Source organism: Seriola aureovittata, chromosome 15 (assembly GCF_021018895.1).
Source record: "Seriola aureovittata isolate HTS-2021-v1 ecotype China chromosome 15, ASM2101889v1, whole genome shotgun sequence".
Classification (NCBI taxonomy): domain Eukaryota; kingdom Metazoa; phylum Chordata; class Actinopteri; order Carangiformes; family Carangidae; genus Seriola; species Seriola aureovittata.
In genome coordinates, this window is record NC_079378.1 from 7,422,695 (window position 1) to 7,445,119 (window position 22,425).

General features: G+C 40.4%; 1 protein-coding gene across 1 annotated transcript in view; it reads right to left on the reverse strand.

Moving 5' to 3' along the window:
• pds5b (PDS5 cohesin associated factor B) overlaps positions 1-22,425 on the reverse strand; it is a 29,551-nt gene that overhangs the window by 4,217 nt on the left and 2,909 nt on the right. The window contains exons 2-28 of the mRNA XM_056397386.1: positions 18,802-18,929; positions 17,828-18,031; positions 17,421-17,507; positions 13,894-13,991; positions 12,745-12,871; positions 12,305-12,385; positions 11,440-11,580; positions 10,492-10,607; positions 9,908-10,002; positions 9,550-9,695; positions 8,305-8,456; positions 6,235-6,348; positions 5,876-5,957; positions 5,716-5,764; positions 5,368-5,507; positions 4,814-4,929; positions 4,570-4,675; positions 3,930-4,090; positions 3,633-3,756; positions 3,099-3,257; positions 2,931-2,999; positions 2,589-2,725; positions 2,217-2,340; positions 1,799-2,003; positions 978-1,092; positions 629-761; positions 423-542 (exon numbers count right to left, since the gene is read on the reverse strand). Coding sequence (XP_056253361.1) covers positions 423-542; positions 629-761; positions 978-1,092; positions 1,799-2,003; positions 2,217-2,340; positions 2,589-2,725; positions 2,931-2,999; positions 3,099-3,257; positions 3,633-3,756; positions 3,930-4,090; positions 4,570-4,675; positions 4,814-4,929; positions 5,368-5,507; positions 5,716-5,764; positions 5,876-5,957; positions 6,235-6,348; positions 8,305-8,456; positions 9,550-9,695; positions 9,908-10,002; positions 10,492-10,607; positions 11,440-11,580; positions 12,305-12,385; positions 12,745-12,871; positions 13,894-13,991; positions 17,421-17,507; positions 17,828-18,031; positions 18,802-18,909 — 3,309 coding nt within the window. The 5' untranslated portion in view covers positions 18,910-18,929. The remainder of the gene's footprint in view (positions 1-422; positions 543-628; positions 762-977; positions 1,093-1,798; positions 2,004-2,216; positions 2,341-2,588; positions 2,726-2,930; positions 3,000-3,098; positions 3,258-3,632; positions 3,757-3,929; positions 4,091-4,569; positions 4,676-4,813; positions 4,930-5,367; positions 5,508-5,715; positions 5,765-5,875; positions 5,958-6,234; positions 6,349-8,304; positions 8,457-9,549; positions 9,696-9,907; positions 10,003-10,491; positions 10,608-11,439; positions 11,581-12,304; positions 12,386-12,744; positions 12,872-13,893; positions 13,992-17,420; positions 17,508-17,827; positions 18,032-18,801; positions 18,930-22,425) is intronic.

The window sequence follows — 22,425 nt, forward strand, 5'->3', positions numbered from 1 at the left end:
CCACGTCAAACACAAGCTGAGGATTATGAGATTTGGTTTGGACCTGCCAAACAATGTCATTAGTCAACATTTGTGGCAGCTATGCTAATAATTCCTCTAAAAAAACAAAACCCATGTTGACACAAAAAACTGAGGTGCAGACACTAAAAAACCAAGCAACTACCAGTGACCACAACCAGGAAAACACAACTGTGCATCTGTGTTCATCTTTTAATTAATACTTTTGTATGTGCACCTGTCAAAGAGGTGCATATTCATTCATACCTGCGACACTAATGTGCATCTTGACCCGTCATTTACACAGTCAAAGAAAAGAAAATTTTTGCATGTTTCATTTGAAGCTCAGCTATTAATAAACAAACATAAAAGACGCTGCTCTGTTTCAGATTTTCTGGTAGATGTGTTGGGGTGCATCCACCAACCTTGTCGGGTTTGGTGAAGAAGCGTGAGGGCAGCACAGGGTCTTTTGGGGACTCGAGGCTGTAGGTGGTGCTCTTTGACATGATAATGTGCATGGCTACGTCACACACCGTGTAGAGTTTCTGTACAGGGAAGACACAAAACTCTGGTCAGCAGGATGGTACTCTGGATGGCAAATATATTCAGTGTGCATGACTTGCAGATGTACCTCGTTGGTTTTGGGATCGGTGGGGGCCTGGGCATCCTTCGTCTGTTTGATATTTTCCACCATTTTCCTTATGAAGGCGTGGCTGTTGTTCTCATTCTTGGCCATGATAATTTCAAGAACAAACCACAGAGCCCTGACGAGGAGGGGAGGTTTAACATCAGCATTCAGGACTTTGAATTTTAGCAATCACTTTTTTTGTTTAGCATTTCCGTGGCCATAAACCTTAAAATTCAGTAGATACTGCAGATGCAATCAATAAGTAATGACAATAATAAAATAATAATATCACAAAATAATCACTGTGTTTCAGTGCTTAGCGTTTTTATTGCCAAGATAGTACTTTACTTACTCTTTAATTTCTTTGAGCTGCTCGATGTCTTGTACTTTGACGTAGTCTGGGTCATGTGCCAGCAGGTGGATGGTGTAGGGCACCACATACTCCGGCAGCAGAGAGAACAGCTTGTCTGTTGGTGCACACAAGATAAATATTACAATGTTACCTCATAGCAACAGTGCTAATGATTACAGTCACATGCACTGAGGTGGAGTGCAAGTAAAGCAAACGGTCTTATTAAATCCTTTCCCCCTGACCGGTTTCTTTTTCATTTCCTCTTTATTGTCTTATCACTTCATTTTATCCCCTCACAAATATTCTGTTTTTAGATACAGTAGTGTGTAAATGTTTTAGACACTTTACATGTTTGGATTCTTATCCATTATACAATCCTGCCACAGATGGTCTGGCCCCTGCAAAAACATGATCTGAACATCAGTCAGTCTGGGATTACATGAAGAGACAGAAGACATCGAGACAGCCTAAATCTGCACCAGAACTGAGGCAGATCCTCTGAGATGCCTCGAACAACCTACCTGCTCAGTTCCTTGACAAACTTGTGCAAGTGAAGCTGGAAGAATTGGTGCTTTTAAAAAAGGCAAAAGGTGGTCACAGCAGATGTCGATTGTTCTCTCTTTACTTTGTATGTTGATTTTTGAAAGCAATCTCACTTCACTTTTAGTGCCTAAAGCTTTTTCACAGTAATGTACTGCTGTAGAAGTTACAAATTTCATGCCACCGACTTTTGGCAGCTGATTTAAAAAAAAAAAAAAAAAAAAACAAAAAAAAAAACAACCTCTACACTCATTTTATTTCAAAATGTTCAGTTTCTTTACCGCTGATGGCAGCATGCTGTTTGAGGTACTCTCGGCGTATGTTGACGTTTTTCACCAGGCACTGGCGAGCGTGAGCCCTCCTCTCCTTAACAGGGTCCTTGGCACACAAAGCGAACACTGCCATGTATTCCAGAGGCAGACGGAGGCGACACAGGCCGCGATGGAGCTTCTGGGAAAAACACTGCCGCACCTGGTAGCACTCATCCTACAGAGCACAGAGGAAAGACGCACAGAAAACAGTGAGTATGATTACAAGGAAGAGACAGACAGTGAAATGGTTTAGAGAATTATAGGGGATGGAACGCAGAGATGGGGTAGAGCTGGATGCGGAGGGGAAATGCATCATTTCAAAACAATATAAATCAAAACCATAAAACAAAAAATTTTGCATAAAAATAGGATACGCAGTGCTTCTTACATTGATGACGAGAGCACACAGCTGATATTGCTCCAGCGTGATTATTTCGTGATAGCAGGGTTCCTGTGCCAGCTTCAGCAGGGCGCACGCCGCTGCCAGCCGCAGCCTCGACATGTCTGGTTTACTGGGGGATGAGGAGAAGGAGACAGAGGACATAACAGTAAACAAGGATTTCTTTATATAACTGAAAATGTATTCATGATGAAAGCCAAAAAATTCCCTAGGGTCCGCAATGCCCGTGAAAATCCAGCAGTTCGCTGAAAATGACACGATTATAATGTGGAGACAAAGCTTCCTCTAAGCCGCTCAAGAGGCTGACACACAAAGGACTTCGGGTTTGCCTAATAAAGAAGAATAGGCTTTGTCATTTACCCCATCCTGCCCTGTTCAGTTAGGTCGCCATCACTGTGTAGAATAGCAGTCAGCATCCTCAGGGTGGAGTTGCCCGACTTGCTCTGGTTGTTCTTCACCCCTAGTAACCACCTCACCATCAGCTTAATACCTTGGATCTGAACAGAGGAGGATGCAAATCAAAGATCATTTTCAGGGCATCACCATTACAGTATTGAGAATAAGGAAAGATATCTCCTCATTTACTGGTTAAGGTAAATAAATAAAGCAAAGATTATGATACAAAGATCACAAAGACACAGCAGCAGCAGACTGAACAGGTGACACAATTTTAAAAGAGACGGACAAGAGTTCACCGCTGACCTTGGCCAGAGTCTCCGGAGACACTTCGTCATCAGGAACCCAAAGTTTGGTCGTCTTCTTGCCTGGGATCTACAGAAGAAAAAAAACACATAAAAGCCTTACTTCACATGATACTGATCTCAGAACTGTGATGAACAGATTTTGGACTTGTTTTCTATATATGTGTACCCGGTCGTTCATGAGCAGATCCTTCACGATGAAGTTGGCGACTAGAGATTTGAGCGGTGCAGCAAACTGTTCCGGGGCCAGCTGGGCCAGGTGACCCAGGGTTGTCAGCGGAGTGATGAGCTGCTCCAGGTTAGCGGGGTCCAGGCCTTTGTGCAGAGGCTGGAGAAACACAAATGACATAACATTTAAATCGACTGATCACGGTCCACCAGTTGATCTGCATGTCAAGGTCGGACAGACACTGATTCAGATACATGAGTGTTTCATTATTTCATTTTGTTGATATACTTTATATACTGTACATGAAGTGAATACTGAGTTCCCCTCAGGGTGATCTATCTTTACATTTTCCACATACTTTATGCACAATATAATCTGATTCTCTACATCGAAAGAAGCGGGAGCACAACAAAAGGAAAGGCTTTGCACAGTTTGTCAAAACAGGAGACACATGATTTGTTGATAGTGATTTACAAGTTTGTTTATTTCATGTGTTAAAAAAAGTATAAAGACACAAAGATGGGACTGACTGACCTCAAAGATCTGGGCGAAGTGTGTGTCTCTGTTGCTGAACATGGCGTTGATGCAGTGGATGGCATACTTGGCCTGACGAGGGGGGCCTCTCTTGGCTTTGGCCTGCAGTACCGGCAGTAAAACACTTGGGGGAGCAGGCAGGAGAGCACAATTAAAAAACCAGCAGAAAGTAATGTCATAAGTCAGTCAGATACATAAAGTGATTTGTATGAATGATCTAAAACTTAAGTGTGACTGCATACGTTCTGCGGTAAGCTAGAGAATGAATGACAGCCTCAATCGGGCAACGAAACGTACGATTTGATGTGAGGGAAACTCTCTTCCATCTTGCTGCCAGTGTTCTTGAAGATCTGCAGCGCGGCCTCGGCCACCTTCTCGTCATCCATCTTCAGACATCCCAGCAGAGACTCAAACGTCTCTGCGGAGTGGAATGACACCGGATGTGTGAATGATAGCACCTGTGGGAAATGAACAACAAAGGATCAAACATCTGGACAACATCTGATGAATAATGTTCAACACTTTTTTACTAAATCATCTTAAAAAAAGTGGCTAAACACGAACTCTCTGACAAGATGTGATAAATGATCATGCCATCATTATTAATGTGACAAATGTGTTTGCATCAGTATAATGGCTGCTGCCAGCCCCACCTCCAGGGTGAAACTGCAGGAGGGGCATTATCCATCACCGAATGTTCATTTTTTCCCCTGGTTGTTATTCCACAATCATTTCATTTAACACGAGCAGCGTAAAATACTATATTTAGGCCTCAATTCATATCGACACCAGCAGCAGCACAACTGATATGAGTATCATAATTTAGCTTGTTTTGTTAAATGTAGCACCAACAAGAGATAATGAAATGATTTACTTATTCATCGTCACAGTTTGTAGATAGACAGAGATGTCATTTGGTTTTATCACTGGATTTTACCTTCAGTAGTTCCAGTCCTGCTCTGATGGCCTCGTCAGTGGGAACGCCCTCCTCCTCATCATCAGCTGTTCCGTCTATAGATTTGTTCACCTGTTTTATCAAAGCACTGAGAGATGACAGAAGAGATGAAGAGAGAGGAAAGGTCAAATACTGCACAGTTGAATCAAATGTCACTGATATGTGTCATCTTTGTATTGCGTTGTATTATATATAATATACTCAGTGTAAAATGTTGAAAGATTACCTGATGGACTCTGTGTCGATGTGAACAGGAGCGATTCTTTCCAGAAGGAACTTGACCATTTCCAAGAATGGATTGCTGGGCTGTTTGGGACTGCCGAGCTTTTTAGTGATGTCTCGCTGAAAGGGTGATGGACAAATAATGAAAATAATTATTAATTAAAAATAATTATCCCAAAATGCAGAAAAACTGACTGACTATCCCTCAGTCAGATGGAGGGTTTCTCAGTTATTTAATTGTGTAAATCTCACACCTGTAAAGTACTTTTGGGCCTTGTTAGTACTATAGAACTGTAAATACTTCACTGCAATTTAATTCTCAACAGCATCAACTACAAAAATAAACATTAAAAAGGAATTTAAGATTAGCCCTTTTTTACACTAGTGCTTCAGTACAATATATCCATTTGAGACTGAAACCCTTTCTGAGTCAAACAAATTTCAGGCTACAAAATCTTTAAGCCTATCAATTAAAATAAAGACAAATCCAGTGTGGGGATGAGAGCATTTCAATGACAGGGCACTGCACTGCACTCAAACAGAAACGTCAGTACTCACCACACAGACTTCAGCTTGCTTGCAGGAGCATGTGGGACTGACTAAGGTTTCCAACTGATCTCGAATTCGCTCGTCATCATCCAGGACCTGAGCCAGCTTCTTGACGAAGTCCTGAGCCTTGCCCGGGTCTGGCAGGTTCCCTATGGACAGACAAAGTTAAAAGATGATGTCAACATGGAAAAGATATAACAGGCTGGTGAGGTCATTTCATTAGAAATTTTGTTAATTGTCTTTTCCCACCTAAACAAAATGGGAGATGTAGAAGATGGTAATTAAAACCACTAGATACAAGTTTTGTGAAACAAATGCAGCTTGTTGAACTCATGTCATGTGTGCGAGGTCTCTTACTTGTGATCACCATGACTTTGGCAAATACGGCTTTGCTGGACGCTTCAGACTACAACAAATAGATAAACAACAACAACAAATGTTTAGAAACATGAGGACAGGGTATATTAACTCATCAGCTTGCTTTTAAATGTGTGTAGTGGGCTTCGGTCAGAGTTACCTTGGGTTTTTTGATCAAGTCCAGAAGGTCTTTGACATGGTGTCTCAGCAGATTCTGGCACTTCCACATCTCATTCAGAGCTCTGAGAGCCACAGAGGAGGAGGAGGATACAAAGGTCAGAGACAAACAAATGTGGAGGGGGTACGAAAATAATACAGTAGCAGCACAGAATAAAGCCCTTCCTTTCACTTTTCCTCCCCAACAGTTCAAAGTTGGGTTATTTTAAGATGAATGGATCATTATTTTGTTTTCCAAATCTTCACATTTCTACAAAACAAAGAGGAATGAAAATGCCTTGTTCTTTCTTTCTGCTGTCTTGATCTCATACAGAAATGTGTGTGAGAATGACGAAAACTTACTTGACAGCATTTGTGTCCAGGGTGGCATACAGGTAATATAGACACTTCATCCTCTCAGAGGTTTCCAGGTTGTGAGGAACCATGTACTGGGCAAAAACTCGCTCCACCAGCAACCTGTGCACACGGAGGGAAACATTTAAGGAGACATTTAGATTAAATATAATATCCTCAGAAATTGTTGGCCTTGTTTTTATTGTCTTTTAAATGCAAGTTTACCGTCATCTAAGTGTCCTATTTTCAAGGTATTTCCATGCATCTGTAAAGCACTTTGAATTGCCTTGTGTATGAATGGTAATGCATAAATCAACTTGATTTACTGTGCCCTCCTTAAAGGGTCTGAGCTGACGGGCCCTGATAATCATTAACCGAACACCAGACATATTTAATAGGATATATATACAACAGGGACCAAAATGAAGGAGACCTCGGACAAAGTTCATTCACAAAAAAAATTAAATAAATAATTAAATAAATAAACAAACAAACAAAATTTCTAGGTCCTCTGTTGATTTCTGACAGATATTTATGCATGAATGAGATCAAAGTCGCTCACTGGCAGTTTCTAACCAAAATATCAGAGATTATCTAATTAAATAGACTGACATGATTTCTCCTCAGAGCAGGAAAGATCTCAGATTTTCAAACCTCCCAAATAAAAGCAGGACATTTTTAGACACTTAATAATCTTTATGAACCCCATCGTAAGAAACAAGGGAATACACTCTTGGGTCCCTCCTACCTCTCCCTTCCCCTTGCCATATTTGGACTGGCTGTGAGGCATACCAGGACAAATCTCGGTGGGCACAGAGTTTTTACTTGTGTTCTCTGTGGACCTGTCATTTGGTGTGTGCATGAGTGTGCTGTGTGTGTGTTCTGGGTCCGGGCTCACTGGCAACTCACAACTACATTCGAGCTAACATTAGCTTGAATAAATCTAACCTCAGCACAGGGCAGTTGTTGCAATCCTGCGAGGATTGGGGAATAATGTCATCTACACAGGTTTACCTTGCAGTATCATTATCTAACTGGTAGGATGTTTCTTCGGTTATTGTTAGACTGATGATGACGATCTTACACCCAGTCAGAGAGACAAGGTAGATGTAGCAGTGATGCAGAGGATGAGCCACGAGAGGTTGAGGAACACGAAGGAGAGCAGATACAGCAGAAGCATCGATAGCTGAATTTGAGGAGAGTGTGGAGGAATGTCGCTGCGACACCGGTTTGAAGCTTATGACCAGTTACTTCGTCATCCTGTCATGTTGGACTTAGTTCAGACTGGATGCAACAGTAACTCACTATTGCCTCCTGAGCTGGTATTATGAGACAGGGCAGGCCAGAACTAGCTAGTTACTTCAGTATATACAGTTTATCTCTGCAACATAATAAATATAGATATCTGTGTCAAAACTGTTATCTCTTCACATTCTGTTGATAATCATAGTAAATGTTTTAATGTGTTCAACTAAAAATACTTACATATTGCTCCATTATGGGAGACTTTGCTGAGCATGCACAACTATTTCACTGCTGCCCTGCTTCACTTTCATAAACTTACACACATTCACATACTCAGGAACTGCCTGTTACAATACAGACTTTCCTGTTGGCAGCTGAGCAGCCACCCTGCAGCAGAGTGACTCAAAGATTAACTACAGCCTTAAACTCTCTCACGCAGTTAGTTCTGAGACCATCGCTTTGTGGACTTGTTGTGTGTTATGTCATTTAGCTTTTTTGCAGAGGTGCCGACTTTGCCTCACCGTGGCTCATCGACTTGACAATTCACAGAATGACTTTCAATAAACCCCTGAGAGTTACTGCAAGCTCTCCATGTTTTGCATGTCGAGGTGGAAAAACAATAACACCCTAAATTTTGCCGTTCAAAGCGAAGTGAGTGATGACTCAAGGATCTCACTAAGAGTCTAAACAGCATCTTTTTTGTAAACAGAAGACTTTAATGTGCTACCTTATAAACACTTCCCCCCAGGTCAGAAACATTGGATTAAAATTCATGATGGTGTTTTGATTTTCTTATATTTCTAATATAAGAGACAGGAGCACATGCACACAAACCTGTCATCGATGCTGTTCTGGTAGTAGATATGGAGCAGCTTGTCTTTGATCCAGGAAATCTGTTTCGAGGCCTCCCTCCCTCCCTCTCCCTGCAGCGAGTACTTCCTGTAGATAGATGCCAGGCCCATCATGGCTTCCTTACGTACACGCCACTGATGGAGGACAAGAAAAGATAAACGGAGAGACATGGCCAATTATGACAACTAGTTAAATCAGACCTTTATGAGATGCTTCAGAGACTGTAGTCCCAAAAAGAAAAAAAAAAACTGTCATACAGCTGGGGCAGAGCGATAGAAATTATATAAACACCGACTGTGATAGAAATTTAAAAATACTGTTGATAAGCTATAATATTATTTGAAAAACAAACAAAAAAAAACTGATCATGTCAGAGCAACAAAGTTATTTCTTGCCAAACATATTACAGTCCTTCAGGAATGAACAGCTGTCTTTCCCAGATAAGCACAGTGGTGTTGGCTGAGTTAGCTAAATACACCACACTCTGCTGTTTTGCTTTCAGAAGTTGGATAGTTAGACAAGACAGACGAGTGCTCCCTCAAAGGAAAGGAAACTTCATGCGTCTGCACAGGAAGCAACAGCAACCTTAAACATCAAAAGCTGTTGTGGATATCGAGGTGACAACAGGTCGGTGGTGTAGAGATACGTTGGTTACTTGAAGCCCCGTTTGGCCTCAGAGTGGATGAAACAGTCCCACACGTCTAGGCTAAAGCTACCTCAATTCCCATATGCAACAGACAGGTGATGTAGGTGATGTAATGCAATGTAATCTAAGCTGAAAATGTGCCAACAAAGAAGGGAATACCATTAACTACATACCTCGCCTTAAGCTTCACCATCTAATAAAGCAGACAGAGTGCAAGCACTTACGCTCACCTGTAATTAGACCCACGCCCTGTAACAAGCAGTGGAGGCTCTCGGAGAGGCATCCCAGCAACAAACTGTAACATAACTATCTGCTTCCTCCTAATCAATAGACACCTCACACTTTCTAATGTGTTTTTTGTGCTGACAGTTATTAAAAGTGAGCAATTTTAATTTTAACTATTGCTGGTCATTTTTCAGGTTGGTGTTATATGAGGGAATCTTCCAGCGCAACAGAAAATCGTGACTTCATAATTCAGACTGTAATAAATGATAAAGTTTCTTGCCATATCATCCAGACCTATGACAACACATTGAAAACATACAAACACTTTCAAACATACACACAATTTGTCCACTTACTCTCTTGTCCAAGGTCCTCTCCTTTACAAAATTGAGCAATGCATCATTGACTAGAGACAAGTCTTTCTTGGCAGCAGTTACTATAGAAACAATGACATCATGGCGGATGGCTTCCTCTGGGTCATGTGATCTGACCCTCAAGTATTCTGGGAGAGAAAACAGGAACAAATGAGTGGGATGTGAGAGAACCGGCCACCTCTAATACAAAGAAAATACCAGGCAACTGCTTCTCATTTCATCTAAATTACAGATTGTCAGACTCTCAAGTGATTGCGGTGGGTTTCATGCTGATTCATTTCTCATCACACAAGAGCAGGTTTCCCCCAAAATATATGCAGTTCATTTTCAGCTGATTTACCTGTGAGGTCTTTGGCCAGGTCTGGGTGGTTCATGAGACAGTGACTGGCAAACTTAACACACTCCAGTCTGATAGGCACATGGATGTCATTGAACCTTTAGGAAAAAGAAATGTTACTGTCAGCAGCTCTGTGAGGTGACATACACACACAATCATCCAGGCAAACACTAAATTTGGCCTCCTGAGAAGCAGTATGTGTGTGTAGCAAATATACACTAGGTTATTTAAAGCTTTGTAATGCAAAAAGGCATAAACAAAGAGCCAATCTGACGAAACAAGCTAATTCCAAACTAAATATGGCAAAAATAATTTCTGAAACTACCAAGAAGTGTGTGTTAGACAAATTATGACGAGGCAATTGACTGTTAAAAGACCATGAACACAAACTAATTAGGCAACGCAAATGTGATTATGGTGTGAGACTACAAACACTGGATTGTATAACAACAACAACTCTATCTTGTATTATGCAAGAGCGAATCACCTCCAAAGAGAAACTAACTGCATGTTCTGCACTGATTTTCAACTCTGAAAGACTTTTTACAAGGATCTGCAGATGCCATTGCCACAACACTAAAACCCACCTGCCCAGGTAACACTGCCAGAGTGGTTTGTTCTGTGCAGCCAGCTCAGAGTCCTTGGCTCCAAACATCTTAGCCAGCAGCTTCACCACCTGCAGCCTCTCGTCATTATCATTACTCTGCAGAGACAGAGGGACCAAGAGCGACAAAGAGAGAAATGATGCACAGAGTTTGGCTGTGTCGATTGGACAGACGTGCCAAGTCATTTACATTAACTTCATTGCAAACATCACTGTTTTCATAACACAGGAAGGCAGCAGTTTCTTTGCTATCAATCTTTTTTTTTTTTTTTTTTTTTAGAATGAGTTGCGAAGAAGAGGACACAGCAGAGACAATGGGAGGGGAAGACAAAGGAGGACAAGAGTCGGGAAAAGGGAAGGACTGAGGATGAAAGGAAGAGAAAGAAAAGCAGTATGGGGAGAAAGGAGAGATAAAGATGAAAAGAGCGAGGGTGAGAGAGAATGAGCGAGCATGAGAGACACAGAGAGATTGTGTAGTCTGTGGGGGAGAGATTTTATCGCAGCTATTATTTTGAGGAGACAGCAGTGATCTACACTCCCTCTGAACAGTTAATGAGCGTTATCCATCAGCAGGGCGCCTTTATGAGACACTGCAGAGGCAACATTATGCTGACTGGCTGGCTTTATCTTTCTAATATGAATCAACAAACCTGCAGAGAAAGAGAAAATGTGCAGTTCTGTGGGTAATGGGTCAGAGAATTTGGATTTTTAGTCTGGTGTGTGGATAAACTCATAATACCAACATTAGCATAAAGATGCTGCAGCTTCCATCCCCTTAACTTCCATTAATACTGCAACAAAACATAATAGTAATGATAATGTCATTTATCTGACAAATATCATAAATGCAGTAAGTTGTGTCTCAATAAAACTTAAAAATCCACAAAGCAGTTTGGCTTCAATATTGAACTGAAAAGGTGTTTTTCTATACCTTGAGTTTAAACTCCAGCTGTGGCAGCACAGAGAGCAGCAGGTGACTGTCGATGTTGTAGAGCTCCAAGATGAGGTCAAACACATGTTCAGACAGATCACTGACGGAGGTCTTCCCCAGCATCAGCACCTGGTTGAAGAACTGATGAAGAAGACAGAGAGGGAGGAATAACGCTTACTGATCCTTCCACGGCTTTGCAACTCAAACTGTGACTTTTCTGATGTTTGGCTCTTTTTTCATTTCATTCTTTAAGTCTCTGCATGAAACAGATTTAGAGACAGGTGTAGGCCTCATCTGTGCAGAGGTCAAAGGTCAGGCACAGAACAGCATCTTTGGAGCAGGTAGGTGTGCAGTGTTTTCCTCAAGCACCTCTGCTCTGCATGAACCTGGGTCCACCAACTGTGGGACAATCTCTAAACCGACTATTTCACCCTATTCCAGCAGCCTCAATTAAATCTGAATGTATGACACTGAAGTTGCATGTATACAATGTGAGCCAAAGTATAAATATTTGGATGCATCAAATGTCTTATGTTCAACAGCTGATTTTAATGTCCACCATATCACTTAGTTTCATCATTTGCTTAGATAGGAGTCTCTTGCAGTGCCAAGGCATTTCCACCATGGCTGGCCCTTGTTCAAATACTCTGGCAGTGTTAGTATCATGCTCTTCCCATTAGGACACCTGAGACAAAGTCTGAGGCTACAGAGTTCACCATTCAGTTCCAACAATAACTGTTATAACTGGGAAAAGTATCATTTCTCAATTTATGACTATTACAGGATGAACATAACTGCAAGGTATCCGGTGTTTATGGAAGAAAAAATATTCATAAACAAGAGTGTGTCATGGATTTAGTCTTACGTTGGTGATGTAAGGCTCAATGGCCTGAGCAGTCCTCTTCAGCAGAGCTTTCGCCAGGTCATAAGCTTGTTTATTCAAATTCTAGACAGACAGAAAAACAAGTGGTGAGTAAAACAGCAGGACAGAGAACATGTTCAGACAGATGTCTGGATGACAAAAACTACATATAACGTGAAAAATAATAGTGCAGTCCACCGTTTCTTGTTTTTGCACTCAGAAGAATCCCATTAGGAGGATAGTAGCAGACGCAGATGTGAAGCTGCTTTACCTCTTCTCACCTGCAGGTGTCTCATTGAATTACAGGGTATGGAAAACGATTTTGGCTTCAGTCTCCGGGTGATATCAACTCACTTCAGATTGTCCCTTACTAAGCTGTTTCTACTTATATATCAATATTCACGTTGGGACTGTGTGTGTGTTTATACACAACGTGCACATACCTTGTGTGCTGGCACCAGATTGACCAACACTGTGTCCAACAGCTCCTGTGATACAGTGTCACCCTCACAGATGATGGAACTCATCAGGTCCACCATATGCATGTGCACCTTCTGGTTATGTCCGTTGCTAGGGAAACAGGAAACAAAGCAAAAAGGGTCAGAAGTCAAGGAAGGCATCACTGCATAATTTAAAATGTAATATCCAACACTGGTTCCTTTGAGGCAAATATTCCTAGGTATTTTTTTGTGTGTGTGCGTCATGTGTTCTGAGTGAAGAATCTGAGATGTGTGCACCATGGCTGAGATGTACTTTGCTGGCAGCAGGTGGTTTTGCAGGGATTCATGTTGTCCACTTGCTGGATTTCTCATTTTGAAAACAATCTGGCCGCACAAACTGTCAACGAGACTGTAATGCACTGACCACGTACGGGGTGGGTCTGCTTGCTCATAATGATCTGCATTATAGTGGGAGGTAAAGCGTATTACCTGGATTTGTATCTCAGCAACTGCTGTCCTCAATGCTGCCAGGCATTACTAGTCTCATTAGCTCCCATTCACTGAATGTGTCACTTGTACAAGCTCGCACAAACACACACACACACACACACACACACACACACACACACACACACACACACACACACACACACACACAAGGGCTGCATTCCCCTACACCTTCTCGCTCACTGCAAACATTTCAAATGGAAGGCTCTTTAGAGATTCTTCCTATATAAAAGAGTATTGTGGTGGCAAAACCTTGAGACACACACTCTCACAATTTTGTTCAAATGGCAAAGAGCCAACTTCTGTACTGCAGAATTCAGCCCTCAAGGTTGTGTTGAGCAGAGTGAAATTGAGAGGAAGGTTGGGAGGGGGAAGTGGAAAGGAGAGGGGTGGGGTGGGGGTGGGGGGGCAATCAAAGAGAAACAACCAGCCTGCTACTGTGCTGTTTCATGATGTAGCAGCGGAGACAGACTGAGGTGTTAAGAGAGGGCCACACGGGCTCATTTCTGTTATTGAGGGTTGGGGAGCCAAGAACAGGAGGGAATGTGGAAAAATATAAGCTGGGCCCACAGAATACAACATGATGAAAATGGACACACAAATATTAACAAACACACTGGGGTGAGCGTTGATAAAACAACTTACTTGATGACCTGGAAGAGTGTTCTGTAAAGCTGGGTGAATATCTCATTGCTGTCTTCAAGCTCAAAGCAAATATTGTAGGACTTCACCCAAGCTATGTTCTGAACAATGAGAGAGGAGGCAGGACGTTAGTGACAATGCAATTTACAATGCAGATGCAATCTAGGAAGGTGAAAGAAGAGTGTGGTAAGGGGAGTGAAGGACAGCCATGTTTGCTTAGTGGTTGACTTTCAATAACAATCTGCCAAAAACCAAATCAAACTCATTTCCATTCAAACCTGCAATACCTGATTTTTCTTCTTCTTTTTTTTTTTTGAACAGTTGGGGATTAGCAGAGATAAGTTGTGTACACAACACTAACATTAAAGTTGATATGGAAAACTTGTTAGAAAACAGTTGCTTATTTGCACATCCAGCAGTTACTAAGCAACATTATCATTCAGAGTCATCAGGTGTGTTTGTGGCCACCTGGCGAACACAAGTCCAATATCCACTATCCTTTAGCTCTGTTTTTGGTCTCTACCAACCCCTGAGGGAAATATCTGGCTCTTTATCTGCTAAATGCTCCACTATGTTCACCAACTAGTTGCCAACTTTGTCTGTCTGCTTTTCAGGGCGGACGGGTAATGTACAGCACTGAAAACACAAAACAGTAAGGTTGCGGGCCAGACGGATAAACAATACGGTGAAAGCTTCGTAAAGCTGGGGGGGGGGCACAGACTCAGACGCTGATTCTCTGTAGGTTCATCATTATAAACGACACCTCTCCCATTACGCACACACACTATCATTTGAGTCATTTTTATGACTTTAGATGAAGCAGTGTTAAGAAGTTCTGTTTGCATCCATTACATTGTTTGTTTCCATACAGATGTCAAACTGTTAGCGATTAATTGAGGTTTCTATTCAGTGTTAAATTAAAAAACTTCATCTTATATACCCCATCATGCCTACTGTAGTTAATAATTTTGAGTGTAACACAATTAACATCATTAAAATTGCTAGTTGGATTTCCTCCATCTCATAATTACTTCCTATTGTCCAATTATGCTGCGTTAATAGCACCGGCTTTCCAATCAAATTCTTAATAACAGACTTGCAAACAAAAGATATTAACTTCAAATTAGACTAAACCTGCCCTTCGATTTCATCGGGAAATTGGCTCTTTGTGCAAATTCACACAAATGAATCAAAAGTACGTCAACAAACTAAAACACACAAGCAAGAAGACTGAAAAACAAACCAACCCATTATTGATGATCCTTAAAATAATGGGTGATTGAGGCTAATAAAGTTTGAAGGCATCAAACATTATTTTATGATCTGTTTCGACTTAGTGGAGTTCAGTTAGAGTCTACTCAATGTAATGAAGGAAATTACAAACAAAACAGCCAGATTGCTGCAGATATAAACACGTTTCCTTTAAGCTTCTGCTGCACAGCGAGAGAGAGTGCATGTCATTCTATCACGACTGCTTCCTCCTCCGTGTCTCTCCACTCGCCTTCCACATTATTTATTTAACACGATATGGTTACATAAGATCTTCAATACGCAGAGGTCAAATACTATGAAAAATTCAAATTCAAAGGGATGAAATATAATAAGGGACAGTGCTTCTATACAAAGAATGAGCCACAGGGTCAACAAGCCATACACCAACTGAAGTCCTACACAGGTTAAGTTGTTCACATTAACTTTGTGAGTAAATATCCCTGATGAAATTAAAAACTATTAAATAAAACATCAGTCCAGTCTTTTATGGCCTATATACAGTGTATTTCTTCTAATACAGGGAGACAATTATTAATCAAGGCCTTCAAAATTTCCATCATTCGTGCAAGTGTACTGAGACTTTTACATACCAAAACAACCTGTTACAAATTGCATCCAACCCAGAACCAGGTGGCTTCACCCACAGGGGTATTTCATAAAGATTACCAGTCAAGCCAGGCTAAGTTTTGATAAGTTGGGTTTACATTACCATGGAACTTATCCTTCATGTTTAAGATTAACCGTCAGCTCATGCTTAATAATCCCCGGCACAGAAAATTACTCTATTGTAATAATAATTTGTTTCAGATATAATCTATTTAAAAAGCCACCCACTTCTTTAAATGTTCACACTCAGTGTATGTGGGCTGAAGGCTTCAAGTTTCTACATCATACCTGTCCAAATTGCATATTCGACCACAACAGACTTTCCCTTTTCAGCTAAATGTGAACCAGCCTTCTAGTATTAAACTATATCTTTCTTTAATACAGTCTGGTGTTTATATGTGCTAACACATTTAATCGAAACAGCTGTGTAACCTGTGCAAAAGTTATGAATACTGCATCAAGTAATCAGGTTAAATCGTTTACATAGTACAATTTATTCTTTAATTAATTTATGAAAAGGTTTAAACTTGCCCTCTGAAACCGATATAAATTTGTCAGTTTGGATCCGTTTATTCTGACTGAGGTGTATATATGGAGAGCATTTTATTCCATTTGGACATTTAAACCATTTATAATCAGATTATTAAGCTCCACATAAACGTACCTAGTCATGCTCAAACATGTAAATGAAGTAACAAGGAAAACAAATTTTTAAGTGGAAGGGGACTTCAAGACAGGCTTCAATAAGCCCTGCTTTTCTGAGTCTTCTTCATTAAACATTACTCAGTGCAGCAGCTCATTCAGATTGGGTTACGATAGTCAGCTCCAAATTGGCCAACTACTCAGATTTCCAAGTCCAACGCTACCAAATCTCTTATCAAACCTTTTATCTCTCGAAGTTTTTTTAAATTTTTTATTAGCAATGAGCAATGGAGAAAACATTTGGGTAGGCGGCTTCTTATTTTACCCAGCGCTGACTGTTTCACTAAGTATCATGGCAAGTATCACTGGTGGCAGACTGTATTAGCTGTCACAAATTACTGCGAATTCTCTGATGGACAAAATGAAACTTAATGTGCCCTCTGAAAACTAGCATGTGAAAAGACACAACACTCACACATCCTCTACAAGAGAAAGTGGACTGTTTTTGAAGTTCTCTTCCTCAGATGAATCAGATCACATCACAGCATTTTCAAGAAAATCTCTCAGTAAACTTTTATGAATGTCATATTAATATTTTAAGCTCATGAACTTAATAGTAGTATAATAGTAATAGTACTCCAGCATTTGGATCAAATCACTGGTGGAAAAAAAGCAGGGTACAAAGTGGGCTACGGCGGTTACTTCAATGTGTTCACATTTAATCAACACTTAAAACCTTCCACTTCTCATTGTGTTTTCACTTTGTAGCTACAGGTTGTCAGTACTCATTAGGCTGCCACCCGAAAAAGTTTCTTCCCTCTCAGCCAACAAAAGGGGATTAGAGATGTTTTAGTTACTTGTAACTGTAGATACTTGACAATGTTAAAGGATTAGATGAGGGATTCTAAAGGATTCAGATTCAGTCAGCAGATTCAAAACTGTATTTGAATTCAATGAAATGTGATCAAACTTCCACCCTGCCACTGATCCATACACACACAGTCACACACCTCAAGCAGGTAGAAGTATCTGTTGAACTGAGCGCTTTTGGTGTCCTCAAGTCCTTTGAGCTGTCTGGTGATGAACATGAAAATGTCCTGGAGACAAGAAAGAAACACAAACAATGAATGCCGATTTGTTTCTGTCTGACAAAAAGCTTGTGTTTAGAAGCTCTGTAAAAAAGGTGGGAGTCATGTCAAGTCTCCAGCCAAATGCCGAACAAGTTTCAAGCCAACTTACACAAAAGTTGGCAAATGAAAATGCAATACAGTTCATCAGTTTCTGTTACATGAATACTCCAACAAGGAAAAGCAAGAAGGTTATGTAATTGAAATAGTGAGCAATTCTAATGAATCGGAGTGATGTAATTTTGCAGTATTTAGTTTCATGTGCTCGAGCAAAATCTTCTTCACTGTACCTTGAGTTTGTCTGGGGAGGTGTAAGGCGCCTCTGGGGCGTAAATCCTGAATATGTCTGCTAGACAGCAGGCCACTAGCAAGCGCACATCCTTGTCTGGGTGTTTGAGGAAAAAGTCTGAGGCCAGGTGAAGCGCTAGGTTCAGGTACAGCTCCTTCTCTTCCTCAGAGTCTTGGTCCATGTCCATGAAGGTCTTCACAACCATCTGGAGGAGCAGAGAGGGATATTAAATGGGGAGAGCAGGTGCCAGAGATTAGTGCTGTAGTTCTCAAACTTTTTCTGGCACATTCCACCTTAAGAAGACCAAAAAGTTCACTCCCCCTAAACTGACATTTTTCTTATCAACATGGCTGGGACGATATGGTTATCTCCCGATTTGATACTATCACCATACTTGGGTGCCGATTCAATGTGAATAGTGATTTTTATTCAACTACTCTACTCTTTTTTGAAGACTTGACCATGGGAAAAGTTGAATCATATACTTCTAGAAACTATATGTATATCAAGAGTCATATTTCCAAAAACATCAGCCAATTTAAGTTTAATTTCAGCACTATCATTGCTATAAACCCCTTAGCTACGTCTTTGTTTCACTCCATATTTTTCCCCAGGTCGTCCACGCTCCCCGTGCAGTGACCCATCCCCGAGTTTGAGTGCCGCTATTTTAGTGGCCGGGTTGGCTGATTAGCTCGTCTGTTCATCTAACTTAGGTGTACCATCAATGTAAGACAATGAAGTTTAAAATCCCTCCATAGCTTTCAGTTTGTTCTGTTGCACCATGCAAAGACAAAAACGACTTAAAAAAAAAAAAAAAAATTATTTCAATAATTCATCAGTGACATTAATTCTGGTGATTTACAAATAGGTAAGATCAATATGAATCAAAACAAAAACATCTCAATTTTTAAATCTTAAAATAAAACTTAAATATCACTACTAATAATTGAAGCAGAACAGGATAAAGACACTGACCTTGAGCCTGCGGACCATTTCCTCTTTGGAGATTTTATCAGAGATCTCCTTGACCCCCGGAGGGTAGGTCACCTTCCCGTCTGTGGCTCGAGCTTTAGAGTGAGCCATCCTCTTTAGCTCTTCACTGCCTGAGGAGAGAAAGAATAATGTTTGTAATTCCACCACCTGAGAGAAAGAAAGAAGGTGAGACAGAACAGAAACAGGTGTGAAAAGCTTGAAAGAACTGCTGTGCCTCAACCAAAAAATAAATAAAAATTTTAAAAAAGCATGTTGTTAACTATGTGGAACCCAAGGCAAATCTTTTTAATACTTCAAAAGAAGTTTGCAATACAGCAACCTCTGAAATATTCAGCAAGGTATTCACAGCACAGTAATAGCTTTATACGAGTACGTAATTTCTGTATGCCGAGAGTAGTCTTTTCATTGTGAGCTACTGCTATCATCATGTTCCACTTTTCATTACCATGGCCACTAGCATGTCAAGGATTACACACAATTCATGTTTGGGGCATTCGCATGATAAAAAATGTGCGCATTACTCACGGCCAGATAAATAATCATGCTGCACTTCACACTGCTATTTGGCAATGGCTTCTAAACTGACCTGTCTCACCGCACCAATGCTTTTTGTCCATTAAAAGGCATTTAAAAAGGCAAATATGTCCACCCACAAATATGACTTCATTTTTACTCCTACATCTCTTTTTGTCAGACAAACTAAAGCCTGACTCATAGTTCATGAATATACAAGAGTCGACATGGTGAACTACAGTATAGTAGGGGTGCATAAAACGTCAGCATTTAATACAGCAATGTATTAATTACAGCAACGAGGTTTGAAGTCAAGGGTTCTCCCAAGGAGCTCTGAGTGTAACAGAGGGAAGTGTGCTGAACGGAGTCTGATATTTTGCAACTGATAACTACATTGCCTATCTTGGTCAGTTCATGCTAGTTTCCTCAACTGTTCAAATCACAGCTCACAGAACTGTTGTGACTCAGAATAGATGATGGAGCCAGTTATCATCTACTAGAGTCCGACCGATACATTGACAATATATTAAATCACAGAGGCCGGCAAATGCATCACAGCTCAGCTGAGCGCAGGACGGAGTCTGCGTTTGTGGATGTGTGTCTTGTCTTCAAGGACAGGTGCTCGGTTTCAAGTATAATACGTTGTTTGAATGATAAGCCATGCCCACCCTCACGTCTCCCTGGGTGTAAATTAGTCTGACAGCAGTTGTCAGTCTTGTAGGCTATAGCTTAATTTAACTTAATCTTACGTTTATTTGTGAAACAGTCAGTGAGACAGCTCTAATGAATAAATGAACAACAACTCTGTCATTTTCTCCTTTGTCAGTATAGCACTGACAGCTGATATAAAACACATGCTTGCAGTTTATCTGTTGCTAAATTAGTTATCCACAAAGCTTGCTCACGCTAATGCCATGTCTTGTCAGTGGAAGACAGCTAACGAGCCATGGACATATATTATTATACTCGTTCTGCCTAAATGACATAATAGTAAGTATATCTGCAAATCGCATGTCAGTACACAATCGGTGCATTGAAAAAAAATGTCTGATTTTCATCAAAGATATTACACCGGTAGTTTGTCTAAAGCTGAGACACAGTCTTTTCAGAATTAACGCTAACCCCAACGGCTTATGTCTGACCATTACATCTCAAAACAGCTGGTGAGAAATGGTCATTTTAAAAGGATTATTAAATCCTGAAGTTGGTGTGTGCACACTGTGTGCACTAAATAACTACATGTCGACTGCGGTTTTGTTATTCAATATGATTATCCAAAGCACAATTTGGCTTTCGATCATACACACACACATATACACACCCAGCAATGTCATCAAGATACTATGCATGGCACTGGCCTGGCCATCCGCAGAAATTTGGGGCTCAGTCAGTGTCTTGGCCAAGGACACGTTGGTATGTGAACTAGAGGAGCCGTGATTAATGTGATCGTCTGAGTCTCCAAGTTAAACTTTTCTGCAAATACCATTAATATCTTAAGAAGGGCTGCAACTAACACAAGTTAGTATCATTACTATTATTTTCATCAATTAGTCTGCCAATTATTTCCTTGAAAGAAAAAAATCCTATCAATTTCTCAAATGTGAGAAATTGCTATTTTTGGTCCCCATGTACGGTGGTAAACTGAATATCACCTTTGGTTCTGGGAGACTGCAATTTTACATTTCATAGATTAATTATTACTGGGATCTCTTTCTTTGAGTTAAGTTATATCATTATCCATATCCACGCCATCGGTGGTGAAATCGGATGGCCGGTTAAATAATCATGGTTTACCTTAAGATCTTTGTAGGTCTGTCCAAACACCACATTGTTAAAGTGCAAACACTGAGCAACCGCACTGTGACATGGACTACAGGGTTTCATACAGGATATTGGTGAGCTGAGGTGTTAAGCATTGGCCTCCGCCATACTGAGCTTGCATGGTGTAGCACACACAAAAACTGAGTGTGTGTTGTTTTGGGTATTGAACATGTGGAAAGAATGTGTTTAAAATACATTTATTACTTTTGGTGGGGCACTACTGAAAGTTAAAAACAGCTCCCAAGAAATACCAACTTCATGACCATTATTGGGTTGTAGAGGGTTTTTTTTAAAAACACATATTTGTGTACCTTGCCTTTCCCATTTCCAAATTGTTAACCAGCTCCATTTCTGTCCTAATTTCATGAGTCTTACAGTTTTCTAATTGTAGACTTGTGTAACTCAGTGTTCTTTTCAGACAATGTGACAAATACATAGCTTCAGTTGAGAAATTATAACAGTGCTTTTTTTAAATTCAGATTTACAGGCAAAAGCTTTAGATCCGCAAGAAAATGCTAATTGATCTATTTCTCGATCGACAAGTTAATCTGCTTAAGTTAACTACTCTGATAAAAGAACCTTTTTTGGTCATTTTAAGCAAAAACAAAAACACTTACTTATTCTATTTTCTCACATTTGTGAGGATTTATGCTTTTCTTTCACGTTCATTATGGTAAACTAAATATTCTTAGGTTTTTGACTGTTGGTCTCATAAAACAAGACCAGAAGAGGTCACGTCGGCCTGTGGAAAATTAGAACAATCTGAACCCTAAATTGCTTTACTTCATTTTTTTTTGTTTTTATTATCTGGCTGCTACACTGTCTTGCTCAGTATCTTAATAAAAAAAAATCTGCACCTGATTTGTACAAGAATGTGCAATTCAGGCAGCATTCTTCAATTTCAATCAGTAACAAACATGCCATCTCTGACTCAATCTTACCTAACATTTTGACTCCTCTGATATAACTGTATAATAATGCTGTGAACTGGTGCAATCCCACAGAAAAAAGTTGTGAAATGCATTACTTCTCCAAGTATTGTCAAAACCGAGACGTGGCGTCTGATATATCCTAAATGACAGATGGACGACAGTTAAGGAAAATGAAAAGACAGCGACTGGACACAGGCGGATCCATCACCCTGTCCTGGATGTCTGTGAAGTTTAGAACTGCAGTGCAAAGGCAGCACTTGCCACAAGGTAAATTCTGTCACATTTTCATTTTGTCTGCATGACAGCTTTGGCACTTTACATGCTTTCACTGGTAATGTAT